Genomic DNA, 20,792 nt, shown 5'->3' with positions numbered 1-20,792 from the left:
TCTCGAATCTGAATCGAGCCGAGTAGTGAAAGACGATTTTTGGAGTACTGAAATTGTACGCTTCTCGCCACTGAAAGTTGATTTATCAACGAATTATAGTTTCGATACTCATTTTCACTGTTGAGGCCTTGAAACCTTGATAGGCGGATCGTAGCATACGAAATATATAGTACAAAGCTAAAAGGGTTACTACTGGAAGTAGCATATTTCCCAAGTTATGATTATCCCACTGCATTGTCACCAAGTGGAATGAAATCGGCATGGTCGAAAAAATACCAAAGTATCATTTATGAGATGGATAACCGGCATTATATTCTTTGTGGTGTCACAAACGGTATATTTGAACTTTGACATATTATATTCTGTTATGACGTCACAGTGAGCTATACTCGATTACTCGACTCGACTCGAAGCATATAACGTGATCATCATCATCATCATCATCATTGGTTTATTAGCAATTTTATCAGTTCAATACACCACAAAAAATGCGATACAATGAAAAGACAGGAAGATGTCGAAGCGACAAGGAGTAGTCTATGGAATCTGACACCCACCTTGGCCTAGGCGATGTAAAGAGGAGCCATGCACACTGAATGAAAGTAAAGAAGATAGTATAGAAAAAGAATGCGACAAGAAATAGGGCGGCATGTCATGGGAAGCGAGATCGATAGGTCAGTCGTGGTCCGGTAATCTTGAGGATGGACTGTATTTATTTAGTAGTAATTGTTTGTATTTCGACTTGAATGTGGACATGCTCGTCGACTGTCTGATGGCCGGCGGGATACTGTTCCACACATCAGGTCCGGCATATTTGATGGAGCGATGATCTTTTCGGTCGATCATGTGATATTTGGACGACGTGGACGCGCGTGTGTTGTACTTGTGCGCTTTTGATTCAGAGGTAAAGAAGTCATTGAAATATTCGGGGCAACGACCGCAGTGAAACTGATACATAAACTTGGCGATTTCTAGTTTCCGCATATCTTCTATGTTTAGGACGCCAAATCTCTTCAGCAGCGACTTATTGGATTCAGAATCAAATCACTCCGATACTCTATTTCGCCCAGCCCTGTAAGCGAGACCTATCCGGGACTTATATCAAGAAGAGCCGCAACCCAATATGAAAACACCTTCGGCATAAACAGTACGGCAAGTACGCACATACTCGAACACATCAGAACATCGATTGAGCAATGATGTGCGCAGCCTGCCGATCAGTCAATCAATCGAGTGAATCGACAGATTATATTTTCATCTGCCCAAGACATACACACAATGTACAATGTGATATACAAGACAAACAATGCGATGTATTGAAAAGATAGCGGGTGCCGAACGACCAACCAGTTGGGGTCTCATAATGAACCGGCATCCACCTCGACCTTGCCCGATGTCACAGTCTTCTTCGATGTTATTATTTCTTCGTCGCTCCTTTTTTAGAAAGCTATTTCTTCAACGTTCCTTTTTTCAGGGCTTATTTGTCGCCGTAAGAACAACGGCACTAGGGACGAGGAGACCAGAATAACCTCTGATGGCGGGAATCGAACCCGGGCCGGCTCCCCTCCAAACGAGAGCGAGGCCGCGAGACGCACATGCCGTTTCGGTGTTATGAACTCAGAACTACCAAGCCCACATTAGCCCCACTACCCTTCCATTCAAAGGGGTCACTAGCCATAAAATTAGCCGGTAGCGAGCATTGTCTCCATAAAAAATCTCAGAATCATTCAGCACGAACGCAAAAAGGTCGGCGGCATAGGGGGCGCTGAAGAAAAATGGCGTCGCGGTAGCGGGTGCAGTTGAGACTTATGATTAAAGTTGAAAAACAGTTTTTTATATCCGTGAGTTCTCGTTGCAAATTAACACACGACAAAATCTGTCAAATCCCGAAATTTTTAGTTGCGCTACGCGCGAAATATTTGCCGATGGTGTTTGCAACATGATTTCGTGGATGACTGGTTTCTTATACTTCATGTAAAAGTAATTGCGCGCACGTTTAGGTCGCTAATTCCCTGATAAAATACTTCCATCATGCCAGCTCGGGTTATTTTCACAAAATGTTTCGAACGAGGTAGTTTATCCCACAGCGTGTCGAAATCGCAGAAAGGGGCACTGTGTGACTGTACCACTTTTAAAAGTGAGAGCCCTTGGTAAGATGCTTTGATAAGCTTTTTGAGTTTTGGTGAAAATGATTACCTAAATTTATTTGTATTTGAGAGCTAATATATTAAATATTCAGAATATTTCTTCATTGCTTCATAAAGAATGATAGGCTACTGTTTAGTGATGTGACCCACAACCCACATGAATGTTCTATATATAATATGGATTGCTTTGTTTGAAATACCTTCACATTAAAGTTAATAACTGGGTGCAGTACTAAATTCAATGTAAGCAAGAAAAGATCTTTACCACAGTCCCATTGGATTTACTATAGTCAGTAGTCACACAAAGCAATAAAATAAAACCCATAAACTCTTCCGTATTGCCAATCGCAGATGTGAATTCGGGATGTATAAAGGAAAGGACGTAGTTTATTTTTGTTCTTGATGTTTTTGCGGAATATACACCGATTCATGATATACATACAGACGATCTGTGCTTATGCATACCACGAGTGCATCATGTGCATATGCCGCTGGACAAGGAAGGTCTTGCACCACCCCTCCACGCTATCCCAGAAATGCATGAGCGCCAAGCTGGGAAGTCAATGGATAAGAGTTGACCTTTTTTGTGTCAACCTGTGAATCTATACTTGTATATCTCATCACGTGAGCGAAAAGAGGATCAAACCATGAAGGGGGGTCTTGGGGGCGGGGTAAAGATAAGTTTAGTTGATCACTCAATGGAGGACCAAGGCCAACGTTTTGGGGGGATGAGGAAGTCCTGTTTCGGTAACAGGTAACAGAAAATACATGGTATCACGGAGATGAAAATACATGGAAAATATGGGACTTTTGCTATCTTACTTACATATATTCTACGCTATACCTGTACAGAGAATATATTGCCGCAGTTTGAGTTGGTATGAGATCAATATATGATCAGCGCTTACAAATTAAAATCGGCTAGACAGACCTGACACCATATGGGTTTGAGTTGTAGAGTGAACACACGGGAAGTTATTCCCCCTTATTGATGTCACCTCATACGTAACAAGTGTTTAATTAGGGAGATTATTTTTTGACCTAAAAATGGAAGATTTTGCACTAAATATGAAAGTATAGTTGCCCTCAAGTAGGTAAATTAGACATTGTTGCACATCATGTTAGAATTGTAGTACTTTTCTACATTTCAGGTTAGAACTGTCTGTCCATACGAAGTATAGCATGACAAGAGTAGAAAAAAAAACGTTCAATAGCATCAGTTGTTTGCTGGCAGCATTGAAGTTCAGTGTATGCTGCTGGAGTGCGATCAAATGACATATACTTGTTGCTAACAATGTTTTCGATGGCAGGGCTCTTCAGCCGAGTGTATCGTGCATCCTAGGGTGTACCAGAATTTTTAAGGGTGTACCACTTGGAAAGGGTGTACAGGGGTGTATACCAGATTATAATGGAACAATGACAAGCTATCACAATAAATACGCCACTTTATCCTTCAGAACAGGAACATGAACAGGAACATTTTGAATTGGTGCTTCCTACTATACTACTAGCACAGACCGGAGCCGGATTGGATATCCGGCCGTATTTTTTCAATTTTGGCCGGACCGGATCGGAGCCGGATCAGTACTTTTTCTGATACGGCCGGAGCCGGATCGCAGCCGGATCAGTACTTTTTTTGATGAGGCCAGAATCGTCATGGATGCGCATGTCGTTTGTAACTAAATAATTACCAACCAACCACACGCAAGTAGCCACCAAGCAAGTGCGAAAAGAACAAGCAATATTTTTGAATTCACGGAACCACCGTACCGTGTTAGGCCGGATTTTTTCATTTTTGGCGGGAGTCGGATCAGTACTTTTACCTGATACGGCCGTAGCCTGATCGGAGCCGGACCAGAGAATTGGCAAACCGGATCGGAGTCGGACCAGAGAATTTGTCGATCCGCTCCGCACTACTTCCTACGGCAAGCTTATACGTATAGCGCAGTGAACATAATTGTATGGGCGTATAGCCAGCGGGTCTCGAGGGTCGAGTTTGAGAACCACTGTGTTAGATAGTGGTCCGGTAACTTCAAGCATTTCTTATACGTTGCATCCTCGCTAATCCTCATTATAATTTACAATAGGCCGCAGCCTTTGCTGGTTTCGATTGTAGGCCACGCCCGCATGAAGCCGCGTAAGACCGTAACCACACGGCATCTACACACAGTCAAATCAGCGCGTGTTGGCCGCCATCAATATGCAATTTTAATTTACGAATTCGTTCCCAAATCTTTGAAAGATTACAATCCCGTTTTCTTCGCGCTTGGCGCGAACCGGAAACCGGAAAATATGCGTCATCATTAATTTTGAGCCGAAATTTGTCGAAGACACCCTCCATCAGCTCCATTGGCTAATCTGATCACGTGGACTGAGAATTGATTAAATTTTGACCCTAATATGTGAAACTACCAACATTATCGGCTAAATTCATTCAAGGGGTCGCGCAAAGTTTTCGCGTTCCGCGCGACTAGAAGCCTAATCCCAGTTACTTTTCCGCAGCCTACTCTACTAAAGAGCCTTTTATGTTATTTTATGTTTATCTTGGGTATTTTCTCCGCGCTGGGGCGATATCATGTACATTGATTTATTGACCCCTACCCCCCATTTCTTGACTGTGACAAAATGATTGGCGGCGATCAAGCCTTGAAATATAACAATCGCGTATATTGGCCGAAATTTTCGATATTGATATGTACGGACAGACGCCGAATAGTCCTGTGCCCACTTCCCGCAGCCTGAGCAGCACGGTGCAAATGAAACCCACAGAGGAAAATAATGAGCCCGTGATGAAATGGAATTTGGAATGGTGTATATCTTACAAACGGAGATATTATTTTAGTTTCTTCTTGTACGTGTAAGTGATCCCAATACATTTGGAGCAAAGGCAATCAATCTTTACCGCGGTAGGCCTACTGATATCTTAAGTGCTTTGCAGAAAAACCTATAGTGTCATACTTACTTTAGTGTAACATCAAAGTCACTTGTATGATACAGGGGCGGGCACTGGGCAGATTATAGCAGGTCAGGCCATAATCGTTGTGACAACTTTGGTGCACGCATGACTTATTGGCTATGGTACCGAACACGGTAGATTTGGAAGCGACCATAGCAACCACAGAAGATCGATCTTGGCTCAATTTTTTCCCAATAAATGAAATAAATATTACGTAGATTGAACATTTGAACAATAGCTCTATAGTGCGGTATCGACCAAAATTTATACCCTACGCCAGAGGTGGACAACCTTTGTGCTATTCACGGTCGCATTTCGATTTCTCGTGTAGCCTGCGGCCGCATTCCAGGGCATTGTAGAACTAACTGGACTCCCAATACCCATGTTAATCTGCCCATGTCAATTTCCGGTGAATTCCGGACAAATCTATTTATGCATATCGGCTTACTATGCGCACCACCGAAATCGCTAGTGGTATAATGGTAGTGTTAATATGCGGGGGAGGTAGCACAGTGGTAACGATAAGTGCCTATACTAAGTTGGTGGACCGGGTTCGATTCCCATCAGAGGTTCATCTGGGCTCCTCTTCCCCCGCCCAGAAAAAAGACCCGAAGAAAGAAAGCACTCACAAGGAATGGAAAGAACTAGTAGAAAGGACCGCGGCTTCAAAAACGATCAACATCGTTAAGAACTGTGACATCGGGCACTCTAGGCCGAGGTGGATGTTAAAGTAAAGGATCGCTACTGATGCGTGTCGTTCGGCATTCTCCTATCTGTTCATTACATCGCATTGTGTCTTATCGCATTGTGTGTAACTTGTTCAGATGAAAATTATAACCCAATGATTTTTGTTGTTGTTGTTGTTGAACAGATATCGGGATTCGGTATAAGCCATGTTCGTTCACGCGAAGCGCGAAAAAAATTCTTATTCACGATTGAATTTCGTCATTGATACTAGTAGTTTCCCTTTTTACCTTAAAAAATCTATCCTTTCTCAGTCAATGTGAGCAGATTCCCCAGTGGAGTTGATGGAAGGGGTGTTTTCGAAAATTTAGGGCTAGTTATACATGATGATACATCTTCGAATGGGCCAATTGTTCATTAGTAACTTTGTTGCATGCTGTTATTTCTTGACCTGCCATCGGTATTTTCGGTATAGTAGACAGATATTGTAGTCGCCCAAACGTACCAGAAACAAATTTCTTTCGCGAGGAGCACACGATTCCAAGTTGGTATTTCTATATGAGGCGCATCATTTTCCTCTGCTGATCGCATATGTACTGTGGGAGTCTGTGGGGCTCGGATTGCAAAGGACGTTAGCCTACTATATTAAAATTGAAAAATATAGCAGCATTGAATCACGCGCAGCGAAGAAAATTACAAGAATAATCAAAATATCTCAAAAATTAGGGAGTCAATTCGTAAATTCAAATTGCAAGTCGACGGCCGCCGGCGCATACTAATTGAATTACGTGTCAACAACGGCCGCACAAATTTCGTTCTACGGCCGCAGCTTGGCCACCCCTGCCGTACGCCAACAATACTTTGAAAACCATTAGTGTTGGCCTAACCGATACCGCTGTCAGCTTCAGATAAGCGGTTGGTGGGATTCCAGGCTTTAAACGATAAATGTTACAAAACAAAAACTGTTTGGCACGCCAGTTGGTAATATTTTGACATTGATATATTTCGGCGCGCTGCAGTTGCCGATCCTGCCCTAGTTGAACGAATATTATCACAAGAGCAGCCTACATGTTAATGTCTAAAAATGAAGGAATTTCGCGACATCATAGACACGTCATTGTCCTAATTGCTAACTGCCGAACCAATCAGAAAAACTCCCATATCAGTACACGAAGCCTTCAGTCGAGTATCAACTTCAAGTAGGTTGGCAATAAAATTATATTTAATTGTGAAACAGAGCAATGGGTTTCATACGATTAATTGAAACACGTGTTTATTCCAAGCGCTCAGCGTGCGCAGCCGGCGTCCTTGACTCCTATCCGTTATACTCGAACAAATTTGTCAGTTTTTCATTGGTTGGCCAGCCTCATCTCATAGCATATGTGAGGACACTCGACCGGCGTGACGTGAAAATCAATAAATCCACGCATGAACATCCTGGCCAATAAGTACATACGCCTGAACGCTGGACCTTATTCGGAATCTCGTCGTCATCTGGTTAGGGTGATATAGCAGTTTTCAAGGTATTTTTATATTACAAGTCGGACAACGACAGAGCATGGTATACTAAGTTTTGGTCGATTTAGATCACTGGAATATATAATTATAGGAAAAGATATATACCAAGAATCTATATGTGAATGCGAATATTAACTTTGAATATCGTTACCAACTCGCACGAAGATGGAACAATATTTAGCTCGGGGTTACAATGAGCGACAGTACCAAATCTGGCAGTTTCAAAAAAGTGATTGTTCTCTATCTCTAGCTAGCGTACCGAAAATATTGCGAAAATTCCTAATATTATATTGCATGATTAACAATAAAGTTAATTTTTAAATTGATCATCAACTTATAACGTCATTTTGAATTAACGAATGGGGTAGGACAAGGCGTGTGCGACACTGAGCTATTATTTTACTTTATATACAAGTTATCGCATGGTTGAGTGCGTACTGCGACAAACCTACGTGGGAATTATACTTCCGGATGATGAATAATAAAATATACAACATGAACAGAAAAAGTTGTTTTGCAGTAGTTGTCATCGTCGTCAAAGTTTTGTTCTGACTAAAACTATTTGCACGAATTTGGTCTGTTTTGGATTGAAATAGTTGGGGACTTTTTGCATTAATGTTGGCGTAGTTGATGTGTGATTGACATACATGCTATGTCGTGTTGTATCAGAAGTCATGCTATATCATGATTGATTGCGTAGTTGATTTGTACCCAATATTAATATGTCAATTATTATGAACTCAACACACAGATATTAGACATTAATTCATATATAGATATATTCCCGTTATTGGTAAATCATGAATAAATCAAGTCAACTTCTCGTACTTGCACTGGTATCAGCATTTGTGCTGATCGCCTCAGCAGACAACAAATGTGAAAATTGCAAAACTCTTGCTAAAGGAATTCTCGATGTAAGTACTGCAATATCTTTTAACACATAATTCAATCTACTTGCACTTGTGCTGTATCCTACCGTATGCTTTATTGTGTCACCGGAATATCTTATCAAAATATTCACTTATCCAGGGATTAGACAAAACAAAAAAGAAGAATTTTGAAGGCGGGGATGTAGCCTGGGAGGAGAAAAAATTAGGAAAATATAAAACTAGTGAAACCAGACTCGTAGAAGTTTTGGAAACATATGCTTGCTCGAAAGACAATCACAAGTGCAATGCTCTTCTTGAAGAAAAGGAAGACTCAATCTATGAATGGTACAATAAATTGTGAGTATTTTAAACCAGTTCAAGCAAAACCTCTTCACCAAATCTGTGAATAATTTTGTTCTAGACAAGATGATATGTCCCTTTACGACTATCTTTGTGTTCAAGAAGCTGAAGGTTAGTATGACGAACATTGTTACTATTGACAAATTGCAACGACAGCATAATTCTTTGTTTTTTTATCAGTGTGCTGCCCCGAAGGCACCTTTGGACCAGAATGCCAAGGTACAAATGAATGTAGTAAACATACAGTCTCGGTCCTTGCTCAATGAATTTTTTTGACAATTTAGAATGTCCAAAAGGAGACTCTGGAAAGATCTGCTATGGACGTGGAACATGTTCCGTAAGTAGAATCGACATTGTTTTGTGGACTTCATCCTCATTTGATCCACTATTCAATCCCATTTTCAGGGTGACGGAGATAAAGAGGGAACCGGAGAATGCATTTGCAACGAAGGATACGGAGGCGAACTCTGCAACGACTGTGGCGAAGGACATTTTGAAACATTCAGAAATGACACTTACATCATGTGCTCATGTAGGTTGAAACTTTCCCATTCCATTGAGTTTCCATGATTTCCCTAACCGAATTTTTACGATGATGCAGTGTGTCATAATTCCTGCGCAACATGCAAAGGCAACAAATCCAACGAGTGTATCACATGCAAAGCCGGCTTCAGGCAAGAAGAAAACATTGATAACGAAGACGAAATCAAATGTACCGATATCAATGAATGTGTAGAGAAGAAAAACTTGTGCTCGGTCGGAACTTACTGCCTCAACAACGAAGGATCTTACAGCTGTGAAGGTAATATACTTTCCTGCGCCAGCATAAAACCTATTCTCAGCGAGTAGAAAAACAGTTTATCGTTTACCTACCAAGAATTATCTCAGGATGTATAGTGTCCATCACTCATAATCACTATTCCGTTCGCCATTCGGTGTGGTGGATCAAATATGAATACTGGTGTGACTGTGTCGCGGTTTCCAAATGAACCACGGTTCAATGAATTGACATGATGATCATATCGATTACATGTGTGTTAATGAGCTGTGTGAGAATGAACTTTGGAGGAATGAGTGTGCTTGTGACCACGTAAATACCCATTGTTGGTATGTATCTGCTTGTTTTCAGCTTGGAGATGCCATCCATTTTGCACTAAGTGCTACGGCCCTCTCCACACAAATTGCTTTGGTTGCAAAGCAGGATTGATCATGCGTCAACCATTTGTCTGCCAAGGTCACGTATAGGTGTCGTGCAATAGCTACTTTGTCGTGTGTTCCTGTCGGTAGAACTTTGAAACTAATCCTTCAAGCTACCAAGTTACAGTAGTGCGTTTACCGTCCTAGAATGCAGTCCTTTGTGCGAAACTTGCTTCGGACCCGGACCCTCTCACTGTCAGGAGTGCATTAGGGGGGCGATTATGACGATGCCGTACATGTGCCAAGGTGCTGGAACGCAAAGTTGATTGATTCATAACCTTCGTTACAGCCAAAGTATAGAAGGTTCAGATTTCATGTAGATTCACAGTCACGCTCGAATCACTTCAACATCTGCTGCGTGACCCGTGAGGTGGTTAGGCACCATCACACATTCATGTTCATTCGCAATTAGCCTGTTTAACGTCAGGAAATTCTATCACGCTAACGAAAATTGGCGCTGTCAGTTGGGTAATATCTATAAACATTAAACATGCTTAAGGAAACAATCTTTACTTTCTATGTTAGCTTCATCAGCCTAGAATTTTGTAGCTTCCTGGATATCGCTCGTAGAGCGCAATTAGCCCGACTATATATCGCAACGGATATATGCTCTGTAAACTGGACATGTGTAGCGGTGTGGTTGCGGAATATTGTTTGTGGGTTTGCGTGTACTGATTTGAGACGATTGCGCAGATATCGATGAGTGTTCGAGCGGAGCTATTTGCCTCGGAATGTACGAAGTATGCGTCAACACCATGGGTCATTACCGTTGCGAATGCGCAAGGTATTTCCGCCGAGACGAATCCACCGGCCAGTGCCAGCCAGACCCTAACATATACTCGAGGATGGCACCGGTGTCGCGTGTTGTTCCAGGTGCAGACAAAGCAAAACAAGAAGGAAAACCAGAGGGTGAGCGTGTAGAAACCGGCGACGCCGTTGAACCGGCCAGCGACAGCCTTAGCGACGAAGATATCAAACGGCTTGCAGTAGCGTTCGTGATCTGCTTGATTGGGACCGCTGCCGCGAAAGGCGATTTGATATGGACAGCCCTGTTTTTTGTTAGTTTGTTATGCGCCGGCCTGTGGTGGGCCGCAGACAAGTCCGACCAGTTGATGGATCATTTTACGAAACACCACCGAGAACTGTAGTGTTACGTAATAAATCTCGTGTCTGTCTTCATGTAGCCCTGCCTGTAGTCGTGTGTCTCGTTGCGTGTCGTGTACGTTCTCGTGAACAACCTCGTTCTTTTCTACCTGTTAGAGAAAAAAGACGAACCGGCCGCTGAAGAGAAGAAAGAAGAGGAACCGGAAAAGACCGAAAAGGCAGAGGACGGCGAGACCAAATCCGAACTTTGAGCAGGGACCTGTGACGGGACAATATAGGAATATATGTGATGTCAGTGGTGTCGACGCATGCTGGCTATCGTTAGTGTTGTTTACTTGTACCTTGTTGCCATAGTACTCCAGCGTTAGTTCCTGGATGAAGCGCCACTGAAAATAATGAAGCTGCAATAATGTCGGGTTGATATTTTACGAATAAAGCGATCCGGGGGAAACTTTCGTATAAATCAACAAGCTCTCTTCGTGCGTTTGCTAGGTTTGGTGAGGTAGCACTTGTGTTAGCAGTTTGGCCCTCGTGGCGTTTCGACATCAGATGTCATGTCACATCGTGATTCGTAAGCCACCAGGCACTTTCATTCTAGGGATTTGTAAGACAGCGCTTACACAGATCGGATGGCGAGGAGCATGTATAAACCTGCATAGCTGAGATAGAATGGAGGAGTCGGACTCACAAGCCACCGTTGTTACAATGTTACAGCTGTAGAATACTACTATATCTCCACGCAAGGCTGGGCTATCGACCGATCTATTCCGCTATCGCCACGCTTGACCGATTCGTTCTGGTATCCACGTTCAGAGCACTCGACTTGTACTAGTGACGTGGCACTTGAGTCGCGAGGTTAAGTGCGGAAATGATAACCCGACGGTTGCATACAACTACTAAGCCTGACTTAACTGTAGCATATGTTATGTTGTATGTATTCGTTCGTCTCGAAAAATCTCACTGACATCGTATTGAAGATGTGGTCTCGGCATCTAGACACTAGAGTTATGCGGAATATAGGCCGAATGAATTGTGATACGAACCTGCAACATGAGGTTGATACGGATTAATGTCGAGTCACACTTTTGCGTCGTTTCACTACGGTAATTTAAAGAAGGGGTGAGAGTTCAAAGGCCGATCGGTCTTTTCGGGTTGGGACTTCACTATTGGAAATAGCTTCAATCGCGCCCGAGGACCACTCGACTAATTAATTCTATAATTGTATTTGGCTATATACGGGCTCTTGGGAGGTGCTGGCGACAAGGTTAAGGAACACTACCTTATATGGCACGAAGAAAATACACGGAATCTAGTGTGGCCCCAAGATTTAACATAATCAAGTGCAGCGACTAATATATTAATGACTATTGTTTACATTAGCTCATATATGCATATCATATCATGAAGGCCACCTATACAGCATACTATACACCAGTGTTTCCCAGCCCATTTGTCGAGATTACTATCGAATTTAGGTGTGTCGAATATTCAGGACATCCACGCGATCTTTTGAATTGAATCTGATTGAATTTTTCATTTGCATTTCTAGCTAGCCTGTCTAAAATATGTCGTTGAAGGTAGTTTCAGCAAACGAGTCTTTCCTAGAGCGATTTTCAGCACACATGTACTTCACCGCCAAGGCAAGAAACGTAATAAAGTCGTTGAGAATGTGAGGCTATTGGACTTTATTGAATACGTTGACACAAATTTAAAAGTTGCTCTTAGCCAGTCTTCTCACAACCAGTCCTAGTCGAAAATGTATGAGATAATGTAAAATCCATATTATTTGATCTTACTAAAATGAAACAAAAATGTGATCCGCAGAGGGGTCATGAGATATCGCTGATTTCCTTGTGGGGTTGCCTCACAAAATTGGTTGGAAAATATTGACTTGTAGGCTATCTATCTGTCTCAACATTGCGGGTACAGTATATATTTAGTACATTGTACATGCATATTGCAATCGGTACAATTCAAACGTACGTCGAGAACACTAGTATAGCACAAAAAATCAATGATGTGATCGCATCGATAGCGCTACCAACGAGTCCTCTGCAGCTACTTGTAGTGTTTTCGATTACGCTAGAATGAGTGGTGCTGGTCTCAATTTTAGGGCATCCGAGCCATCGAGATGCCACATTGATTACGTCGTCAGCGTCAACTTCAAGTTTATCAAGGTTCAAACGCCAAGCTTTTTGTCCTTCCAAGAAGTAGACTTCTTCCCCCTTACCGAAAGCAGCATCCAGCTGACGTGGAAGACCTCCAATGGTATTCAAATCTTTTGGATAGCCCGGTACAGGTTTCAAATCCTGCCCGAAAAGAGTAATCATAGAATATTGTAACCATCAACAGTTTCGAACCGTATGATTCTCACGAGGTTTATGCTCCAGTATTGATTCGTGCCAATAAGATATATCCTTGTATTGCCTTCCCAGTAATAAGCGGCACGGATAGTGTCATTCTGGTGTACACCAAAGTCGCTAGTCGGACGGGGTGGTGGTTCCGCGGCGTACGGACCCGTATACGTCCAGTACGACGCTCCTGCAATTGTAGGGACAAATTTGACAATAGACAAATTTGTTACGTAGTTCAAAAAGATAACAAAAACAAGTGAACACACAAAATAGAAAATTTCATACTGACCAATGGGCCACTGACCGGGGCTCTGGAGTCGGTTTAGATTGCTAATAATAACTAAAATAAGATTACTATGTACCATCAATCACAGTTTTTAGTAACGATATACTATAGATAAAATTGGACATTGTTTGCAAATTATATAATTCAGTTGCATAGAGGAAGAAAATCGCAATATGCATCTTTGCGATGCAGTCACAAATTGATGCAATTTTTGGATTTATACCATGATTCTGTGACAGAGTAAATACATCGTGTGGTTTTGTAAAATCGTTAAATTGATGTAAATATAAGGAAACACTGCTTCCTTCCCACTTGACAATTTTTTGTAGTTTAGTATATGTAGTGTAGCTAGCTGCTTGGGTCGAACAAATGATTAAGAAAGACTGCTTGTCCTGATACTTGAGCAAGTGCGTGTATAGTCACTATATGGTCGCATCAAACATAGGTACACTTTTCTCTACTCAACTTGAATATAATATTGGAAACTCCATTTAATAATGCCTTTTTGATACCAGATATTTCTACGAGGTTCTATTGAAGTTTCTACAAGGTGAAGTTCTGTTAAAGACCACTAACTTTATTGTGAATTTGAATTTGCTATATGCTGTATTATGCAGCCCAGAGTTGCTTAATTGAAGTTTGTTTTGGAGTCTCCGTAGCTCTCACGTATAACTTGTCCGAAACGCGTCGTAGGCTGCTTTCTGACACTTTCTCATAACTTTTGTACTATTGTGATGGACGCCTTTAGAAGTAAACCATGAACTCGCTATTTCGACGCCATGAAAAAATACGACCCTCACTTCTAAATATATTCAAAGTTCCAGTTCTATTTCTTTAATCAATGGACAGGCACGCAACTTCTTGCATTTTGGAATTGAGATATTAAATTCTAATATATCTGGCGGACCGACAGGAAACTTGTCAAGGAACCGCACCAGTCCGCGGACCGGCGGTTGAGAACCACTGCACTAGAACATACTTCAACTGAATAAACCGTATCGTGAAAAGTAGGCTCACAGACATGTCTTCTGTCTCAAATTTCGGAATTGTATCAGGAAATTCTACAAATATCCACAACAGCATTCACTACACGCGAGTCTCGACAATGTCGGCGGTATTATGCAACCCCGAAAGTTGCAAATTCGCGAACAACTGAGATGAACTAACAAAAGCTTACCGGACTATCGTCCCATGCATGTCAATACGGCGACACTCACCTGATATGAAGACTATGCTCCCACTATTCGGTTGCGGAAACGCGGCATCCACTCGTGAAATGTTTGGGAAATTTTGCCAAAACGCAGACATTTCTATTCCGTCATACACCTGATGATCGTGCACTCTCCAATATCGGGTATCCTATGGTGAAATTTACGTTTCTAAATATAGTGTTAGGCACGAAATGCTAACGAGAAGTCATCAAATCAGTCATCAGCTAATCACCTTTATAAAAAATAGATCGTCTCGCCAACTGGTAGCTGCGTCAAAAGTCTGATGGCATTTCTCCGCGGCAGAATCTTCACGCGACCCTTTCACGAACTCATCTGCTTTCTCCGCTGTTACGACAATATAGAATTAAATCGTCGAATCTACTGGCTTCGCTACAAACTATTTGGTATTTGAAAGTTATATATATATATCACCTTTGTCAAACGGAATGATCGAACCTTTTGTGTCATTAAAACCAAGCACAAGTGTCTAAATGACAAAAGAAAACATTGATTAATTGATGATAACTATGGGGCAAGTATTTGCAACTTTTGCAACTTTTTTACAGCTTTCGGCAGCTTTCTAGATACTCAGAATCTATGTGCTATAATGTTTTAAGCTGCTTGGAGGGATTTTATAATGCAACGTTTTGCAACATACTCGGTATTTTTCATGCCAATTTTTTGTGCAAATTTTATCAAATATTACGTAAAAATGCAAGAGATTGATTGAAAACATGCTATAAACTATGTCTGGTTTAGTTATATACTCTGTGATACATAACAAATTTGCATTACAAACAAAGCTATATGAGGGGCTAGCTGCATCTCACTGTTATCTGTGACACAATGGCTCGCAAGCAAGAACTGCAACTATAGCCTACCCCTGCCAAGCACCACCGTGACCGAATAATATGTAGGCCTATATGAATCGATTTAATCATTCTAAAAATTAAATTTGAGATCGTCCCCCACTTCACTAACGCCTAGGCGAGACCGCCGAAAACTAGATTCAACTTTTTTGGGGAAATTATTTCCGCATTGCGTCATTTTCTTGCAGTGTACCGGGAAAAATGTATATTTGGTGGTTTCGCCAGGCCGTCCGTGAAATTGGAAAGTAAAAAAATTGACAGTTATGCGCAGGATCCAGGTTACACAACGGAACCTTTCGAGTATCTCATATTCTAATCATTTAACAGAAATTATAAATGCAACTTTTTAATGAAACTTTTGCAAAAAATAAGTGCAACTTTCTCGCGATTTTATCAGTGCGACAAAAATTTGCTCTAATAATAACCCAAGTTCTCTGGTTGGTCGTTAGCTAAATTATGACAAGATCGGCAAGTATAACTGAAATACGATGAATCAGAAGCAATCAGACTTCAACATATGTTATTGAATCATTGGATTACCCCCCTTGAGGATTGGGATTTTAATCATTTATTTCGTGGCCACAAGATAGATGATCATTGAATCATTTCGAGTATACGCACGATGCAGAGGTTCATGGTTACTTGAACAGCGCTGGTATAATGTCATCCGCAACAGTTCGTTGCATGTTTCAGGGTTACTAAATAATTGAATACATTTTAATGTAATCGCTAATCGTATTTGAGAACAAGCCGATTAATTTCACTACACATAAGGATTCGATGAGCGTAATGGGGTGTGCCTGCAGCAAACCGCCTACGTGTGTTCACTGTTATAATGGAGCATATATAGCACGGTATCCCACTGTGGTGGTATTCTTGAATCTTAGAATGTTACTGGAATTTTAATATTTAAATATGCAATAACTGGGCCTATAAAGAGTAATGTAATGATGGTGCGTACGAGCCCGGATTATTGCCTCCGGTTCCTAATTAAACACCAGATCATCTTTGGGTCTCGGGTACGATAATAGACCCGCAGATCGTATACGGGGCGAGTCCAAGGTATAACATATTTGGCTGTTTGAATCACATTGGGAATATTGTGCTGGATACTGGATAGATCATTTCTTCGATTGACATGATGACGTTGACGACACAGACGGAGTTGATTTTTGTCGTCTACGATTTGAACATTGTACAATTCTTCCATATGTAATGTCCTACTTTTTTCATCGGACTCACAATGCAGTTACCCATGCCTATTTCATGAATTGTGATTCCATTGTATCGTGTGTATTTCATATGTGGTGACGGCTCCAAGCCACGCGAGCCTAAATGAAGCCTAATTAAACGTTACTGTTAATTTGGTAGATCGAGACAAATGAGGTATAGTCTTTGGCGTTTCCGTCAACCTATGGAAAGTAGAGTTCGCATACAGCAGGGGTGGGCAACTTATCCAGTCCGCGGCCCGGATATGGGAAAATGAAGCTCTTGCCGGGCCCGATTACAGAATATATACATTAATCGCTTATTTAATGTAAACTTTAAAGACCAAAAACTGTATTTATTGAATTTATTAACAGTAGCTGTTGAAGTCATTCAGACATCTCTGGTCAGTAAAAGTTGTCAACAAGTTCTTTAGACTATGGCTAGGCCTACATGCGATATGTAGAAACCATTAGTAAAGACTGCATGTGAACATCAGTTACATTGTAACGCAGCCTTATCTCGTTAATGTTCATGGTCGAAAATATATGTACAGTGTCAGTGTACACCCGAACAGAGCAAGTATATATAGTTTCATGTCCATCTTCCTCAGGTTAGCGAACTTGGATTCATTTTGTGGCGCATAAAATTTGTCAATATTTTCAGAATAGAATTTCGCTTTCAGGGTAGAAATTCTCTACGGGCCTGTCAAAATCCCGTCGCGGGCCGTATGTTGCCCGTCCCTGACATACAGACCAACTTTTAACAAAATTATTTGTGAACACGAACGCAAAACTATAATTATGACATCGCATTGTTAATTCTAAGTAGCCTACCATGCCTGTATGCGAGAAGGTGATGAATTTGAATATTGAAATACCACACCTGCGCATGCCAGCATGTCCGCAAAACCTCCATATTTACAATAACCTAATTTTACATTTTTTAAATTAGGGAAATCATTCGGCAATTTCGCTTCATTACTAGTAAATAAACTCCAGGACTCACATCAACAGAAGGGTCGTCTGAGATGAAATATTGTACTGTGCTAATTGAATTGCTAATGGCCTACTGATACTAACATATTGCTGTTTATAGACATGCTTTGTTGGGGATTGTGGAAAAATAGAAAGTTGGATAATTAAGGTCAATTGCGGTGACTTTACAAAAATCCATTTTCTCCTGTGATTATACACTCGATCTATATAATAACTTCAAGATGAGCTGCTGGACCGAAATGACCAGGCTGTTTCTCAATTTTGGTGCCATATATATTTGTTGCAATCATATACCCAAATATGTCGTCGGAAGCGTATACGCGTTATTATCACATTCGCCATGACCTATCTTTGTGGAAATGGATTTTCGGCTCTCGTTAGCAAAAGGCGCGGATTTTCAAGACACGAAACCGTAAACCGTAGGTAGAATTCAATATTCAAAGTGTACCTCCTGTTTATAACTAGCCTACGGTTAATATTTGCACAAGACAGATGACGGTTGTACGATAATTGAGCTAAATTTGAATTAAAACTAGAGGAGTCCGCATAGGTCCGTGACGGCCCAAAATGTTGTATGCGAAGACAAAAAGATTGAGAACCACTGCAATATAGGTTACGTTTCGAGGTATATAACATTCCTCATTTTTTTTTCAATTTGACAAGTCGCGGATAAGTGGATTGATTTTGATCTTGAATCGATCATGAATAACGTTTAAATTGCCGGCATGATGGCCAATAGCAATAACAGCGACAATGAGATGAAATGGACTGGACAAGCAAATAATTGTGACGGAAGAATATTAGATATCTGCTAGCATATTGGTTTCGATCGCTAATATCCAAATTGATAAGGTGCGCAGTGTGCAGACTGTGCACTGTGCAATCTGTTCATGCCGAATATATGAACGGTTTGGCGCGAAACCTTAAGATCAGACTGATCCCGATAGGAGATTTTCGCCCATGTTTCAAAATGTGGATATTTCGTCTCATCGCCACACACTGTAGCAATGTTATAGATCTTGAAATGGGAGAACTAACAATCTCAAAAGCGCAACCGAAATAGTTAAAATTAGGCATGGTATATCTCACCTGATATTTACTTGGTAAGGCTTGATAAGAAGCTCCAAGCGTTGCCACGATAATTTGAATGAAGACACAACTCAAACTAAGCATATCTTTTCCTTCTGATTATCGTCCGTACCAAAGCCAGATTCGGCGAGAGATCTAATGCAAGAAATCAGGTTCGTATTTTGACTTTATATATACGGAATTTCTTTTATTCGGATCTCATGGGACAACGACAGCTAATCGATGAAATTGGTGTCCATTTCGTCATTAGCAATAAAGGTTGTGTCATGCGAAACACAAGTAACGTTTGAACGAGCACGTCGGACCGTAATTTCATAGTGATCATTTGTCACTGCTGGCTGCTGTTTCACAGATGGGCAACGTATTTCATGCAGATTGCAGATACAGTCATGTCGGTTGAGGACGCGGTGTTACTGTTATTACATTAAATCTAGTGTATTTTGATCTGAACTACTGTTCTAGTGCATGGGTCGCCAATAAACGGCGACTTTCTTTGCTCATTTTAGGGCCATTTACACGTGAGAAGCAATGCTGACTATGCTTCGACTACCGCTGGTCTTGATATGATTCCTGAAGCTATGTTTTCCTCAGCGAGATCTTTGGCATCCCAAAGTCATTCGGACTCACCGCGCCCTACTCCGACTTAATTTATGATTGTGGTGCTGTTGAACGCCTTTACATTGTAACGTATCTCGCCTACTCTGACATTGCAGAAGATATATAGTAGATCCGAGTGGAATGCTCCATTATTTTAATAGTAACTCAAGGCTAGACAGAATGCAACATGGCTTGCAATAATAAAAGGCAATGCTTTAAAGAATACCGGCCTATCGTAAATGGCGATTGTAGAAACACCATGAATAGGCTTGACACAAACAACAACGCAACGCAACAGCTCACACGAACTCCAGGGATTCGTCGGAGGACAAGACATAGTTATCAGGCTCATGGGATTCGTGATGTCATTGCTATCATTGGATGCAGGGAAATAGGCGCGATCAGTAATTCAATTATCACCATTGTAGTAACCATGTTTTTTGCAGGGTTGTAGTTGTAACCAAGTCACAAAGGCTCCGAGTCACAAGTCAATCTCACTTCTATAGCTTTGACTCGAGTCGTTTTTAGTTCGCCACCGAGTCAAGTCCGAGTCCAAGTCAGCGAACAGAGGGTCGAGTCCGAGTCATGGTATTATGACCAGAGTCCAAGTCATTGCCTTGACTGCTCGGTTTCGAGTTGAAGTCTTGTTAAAACCACTTTTTATAACTATCTTTGGTGATATCGAATGGTTCAAGTGTACCTGTTTGATGCTGGTGTGATCAGACTAGATGACCTTCACGGTCTTATCGATCATTCCTATCTAATACCGAATACTGTGCATGCATATTTTCTGTACCACCACCACTGCCGTGTGTTATGTATTTTGGTTTGATTAAAATCAAGACTCTCTCTCTCTCTCTCGCATTTACAATTACCTCTACCAATAGGCGAAATACCAACAGCGTCATGGTTAGTTGACTATTCTTCGAAATGTCGGTCTTGGCTGTCTGAGACTCGAGTCATATGACTTGCTCCAAGTAATGCCCAATGACTCGAGTCCAAGTCGAGTCAATACACAAATTGATTCGAGTCATTTCTATATTTTGAGAAAATAACTCGAGTCATCGGAAAATCGTGACTCGAGTCGAGTCATCACAACCCTGGTTTTTCGATATGCCAATTCCATCTCAAGTCATTAGCTCGTTTGCAATTAACCAATTCGTATCACCCTATTCCGCGTCACTCACGAAGGTGAAGTCTGGTATTAACGAACTACTTTCCCGAAGGAAATATAGGAATTCACGCGACTAGCAGTAGATATTGAATGTTTTCAGTGAGAATCATGTTTAACGGTTATTACAATAGTGTTGTTGCGCAGTTCATATTTGCTTGCAGATAAGCGTAGTG

General features: G+C 41.3%; 2 protein-coding genes across 5 annotated transcripts; one reads left to right on the top strand and one right to left on the bottom strand.

Annotated features, from left to right (window-relative positions):
• Positions 1-8,029: 8,029 nt before the first annotated feature.
• Positions 8,030-11,286, top strand: LOC145449233 (cysteine-rich with EGF-like domain protein 2). Of its 4 annotated transcripts, none has more exons than XM_080327703.1 (10): positions 8,030-8,219; positions 8,335-8,531; positions 8,596-8,645; positions 8,715-8,753; positions 8,819-8,871; positions 8,940-9,066; positions 9,136-9,336; positions 9,879-9,977; positions 10,425-10,640; positions 10,992-11,286. In XM_080327703.1, the coding sequence occupies exons 1-10, from the start codon at positions 8,106-8,108 to the stop codon at positions 11,084-11,086; spliced, it is 1,191 nt and encodes a 396-aa protein (XP_080183829.1). In that variant the 5' UTR covers positions 8,030-8,105; the 3' UTR covers positions 11,087-11,286. The 4 variants fall into 4 exon arrangements, with proteins under 4 accessions (XP_080183829.1, XP_080183830.1, XP_080183827.1 ...); XM_080327702.1 differs by lacking the exon at positions 9,879-9,977 and adding an exon at positions 9,664-9,768 and having other exon boundaries at positions 8,031-8,219; XM_080327704.1 differs by lacking the exon at positions 9,879-9,977 and having other exon boundaries at positions 10,605-10,640.
• Positions 11,287-12,503: 1,217 nt separating this feature from the next.
• On the bottom strand, positions 12,504-19,633 carry LOC145449234 (matrix metalloproteinase-20-like). Its single transcript, XM_080327705.1, has 6 exons — positions 18,849-19,633; positions 15,119-15,173; positions 14,919-15,031; positions 14,693-14,834; positions 13,210-13,376; positions 12,504-13,144 (listed from the first exon to the last, which is right to left on the bottom strand). Exons 1-6 carry the CDS (start codon positions 18,930-18,932, stop codon positions 12,809-12,811), a joined length of 897 nt encoding a protein of 298 aa, XP_080183831.1. The 5' UTR covers positions 18,933-19,633; the 3' UTR covers positions 12,504-12,808.
• Positions 19,634-20,792: the final 1,159 nt, after the last annotated feature.

Source organism: Botryllus schlosseri, chromosome 10, assembly GCF_051294905.1.
Source record: "Botryllus schlosseri isolate E-star chromosome 10, Bs_hap1, whole genome shotgun sequence".
Lineage (NCBI taxonomy): Eukaryota > Metazoa > Chordata > Ascidiacea > Stolidobranchia > Styelidae > Botryllus > Botryllus schlosseri.
This window is presented reverse-complemented; position numbering and strand designations above follow the sequence as displayed.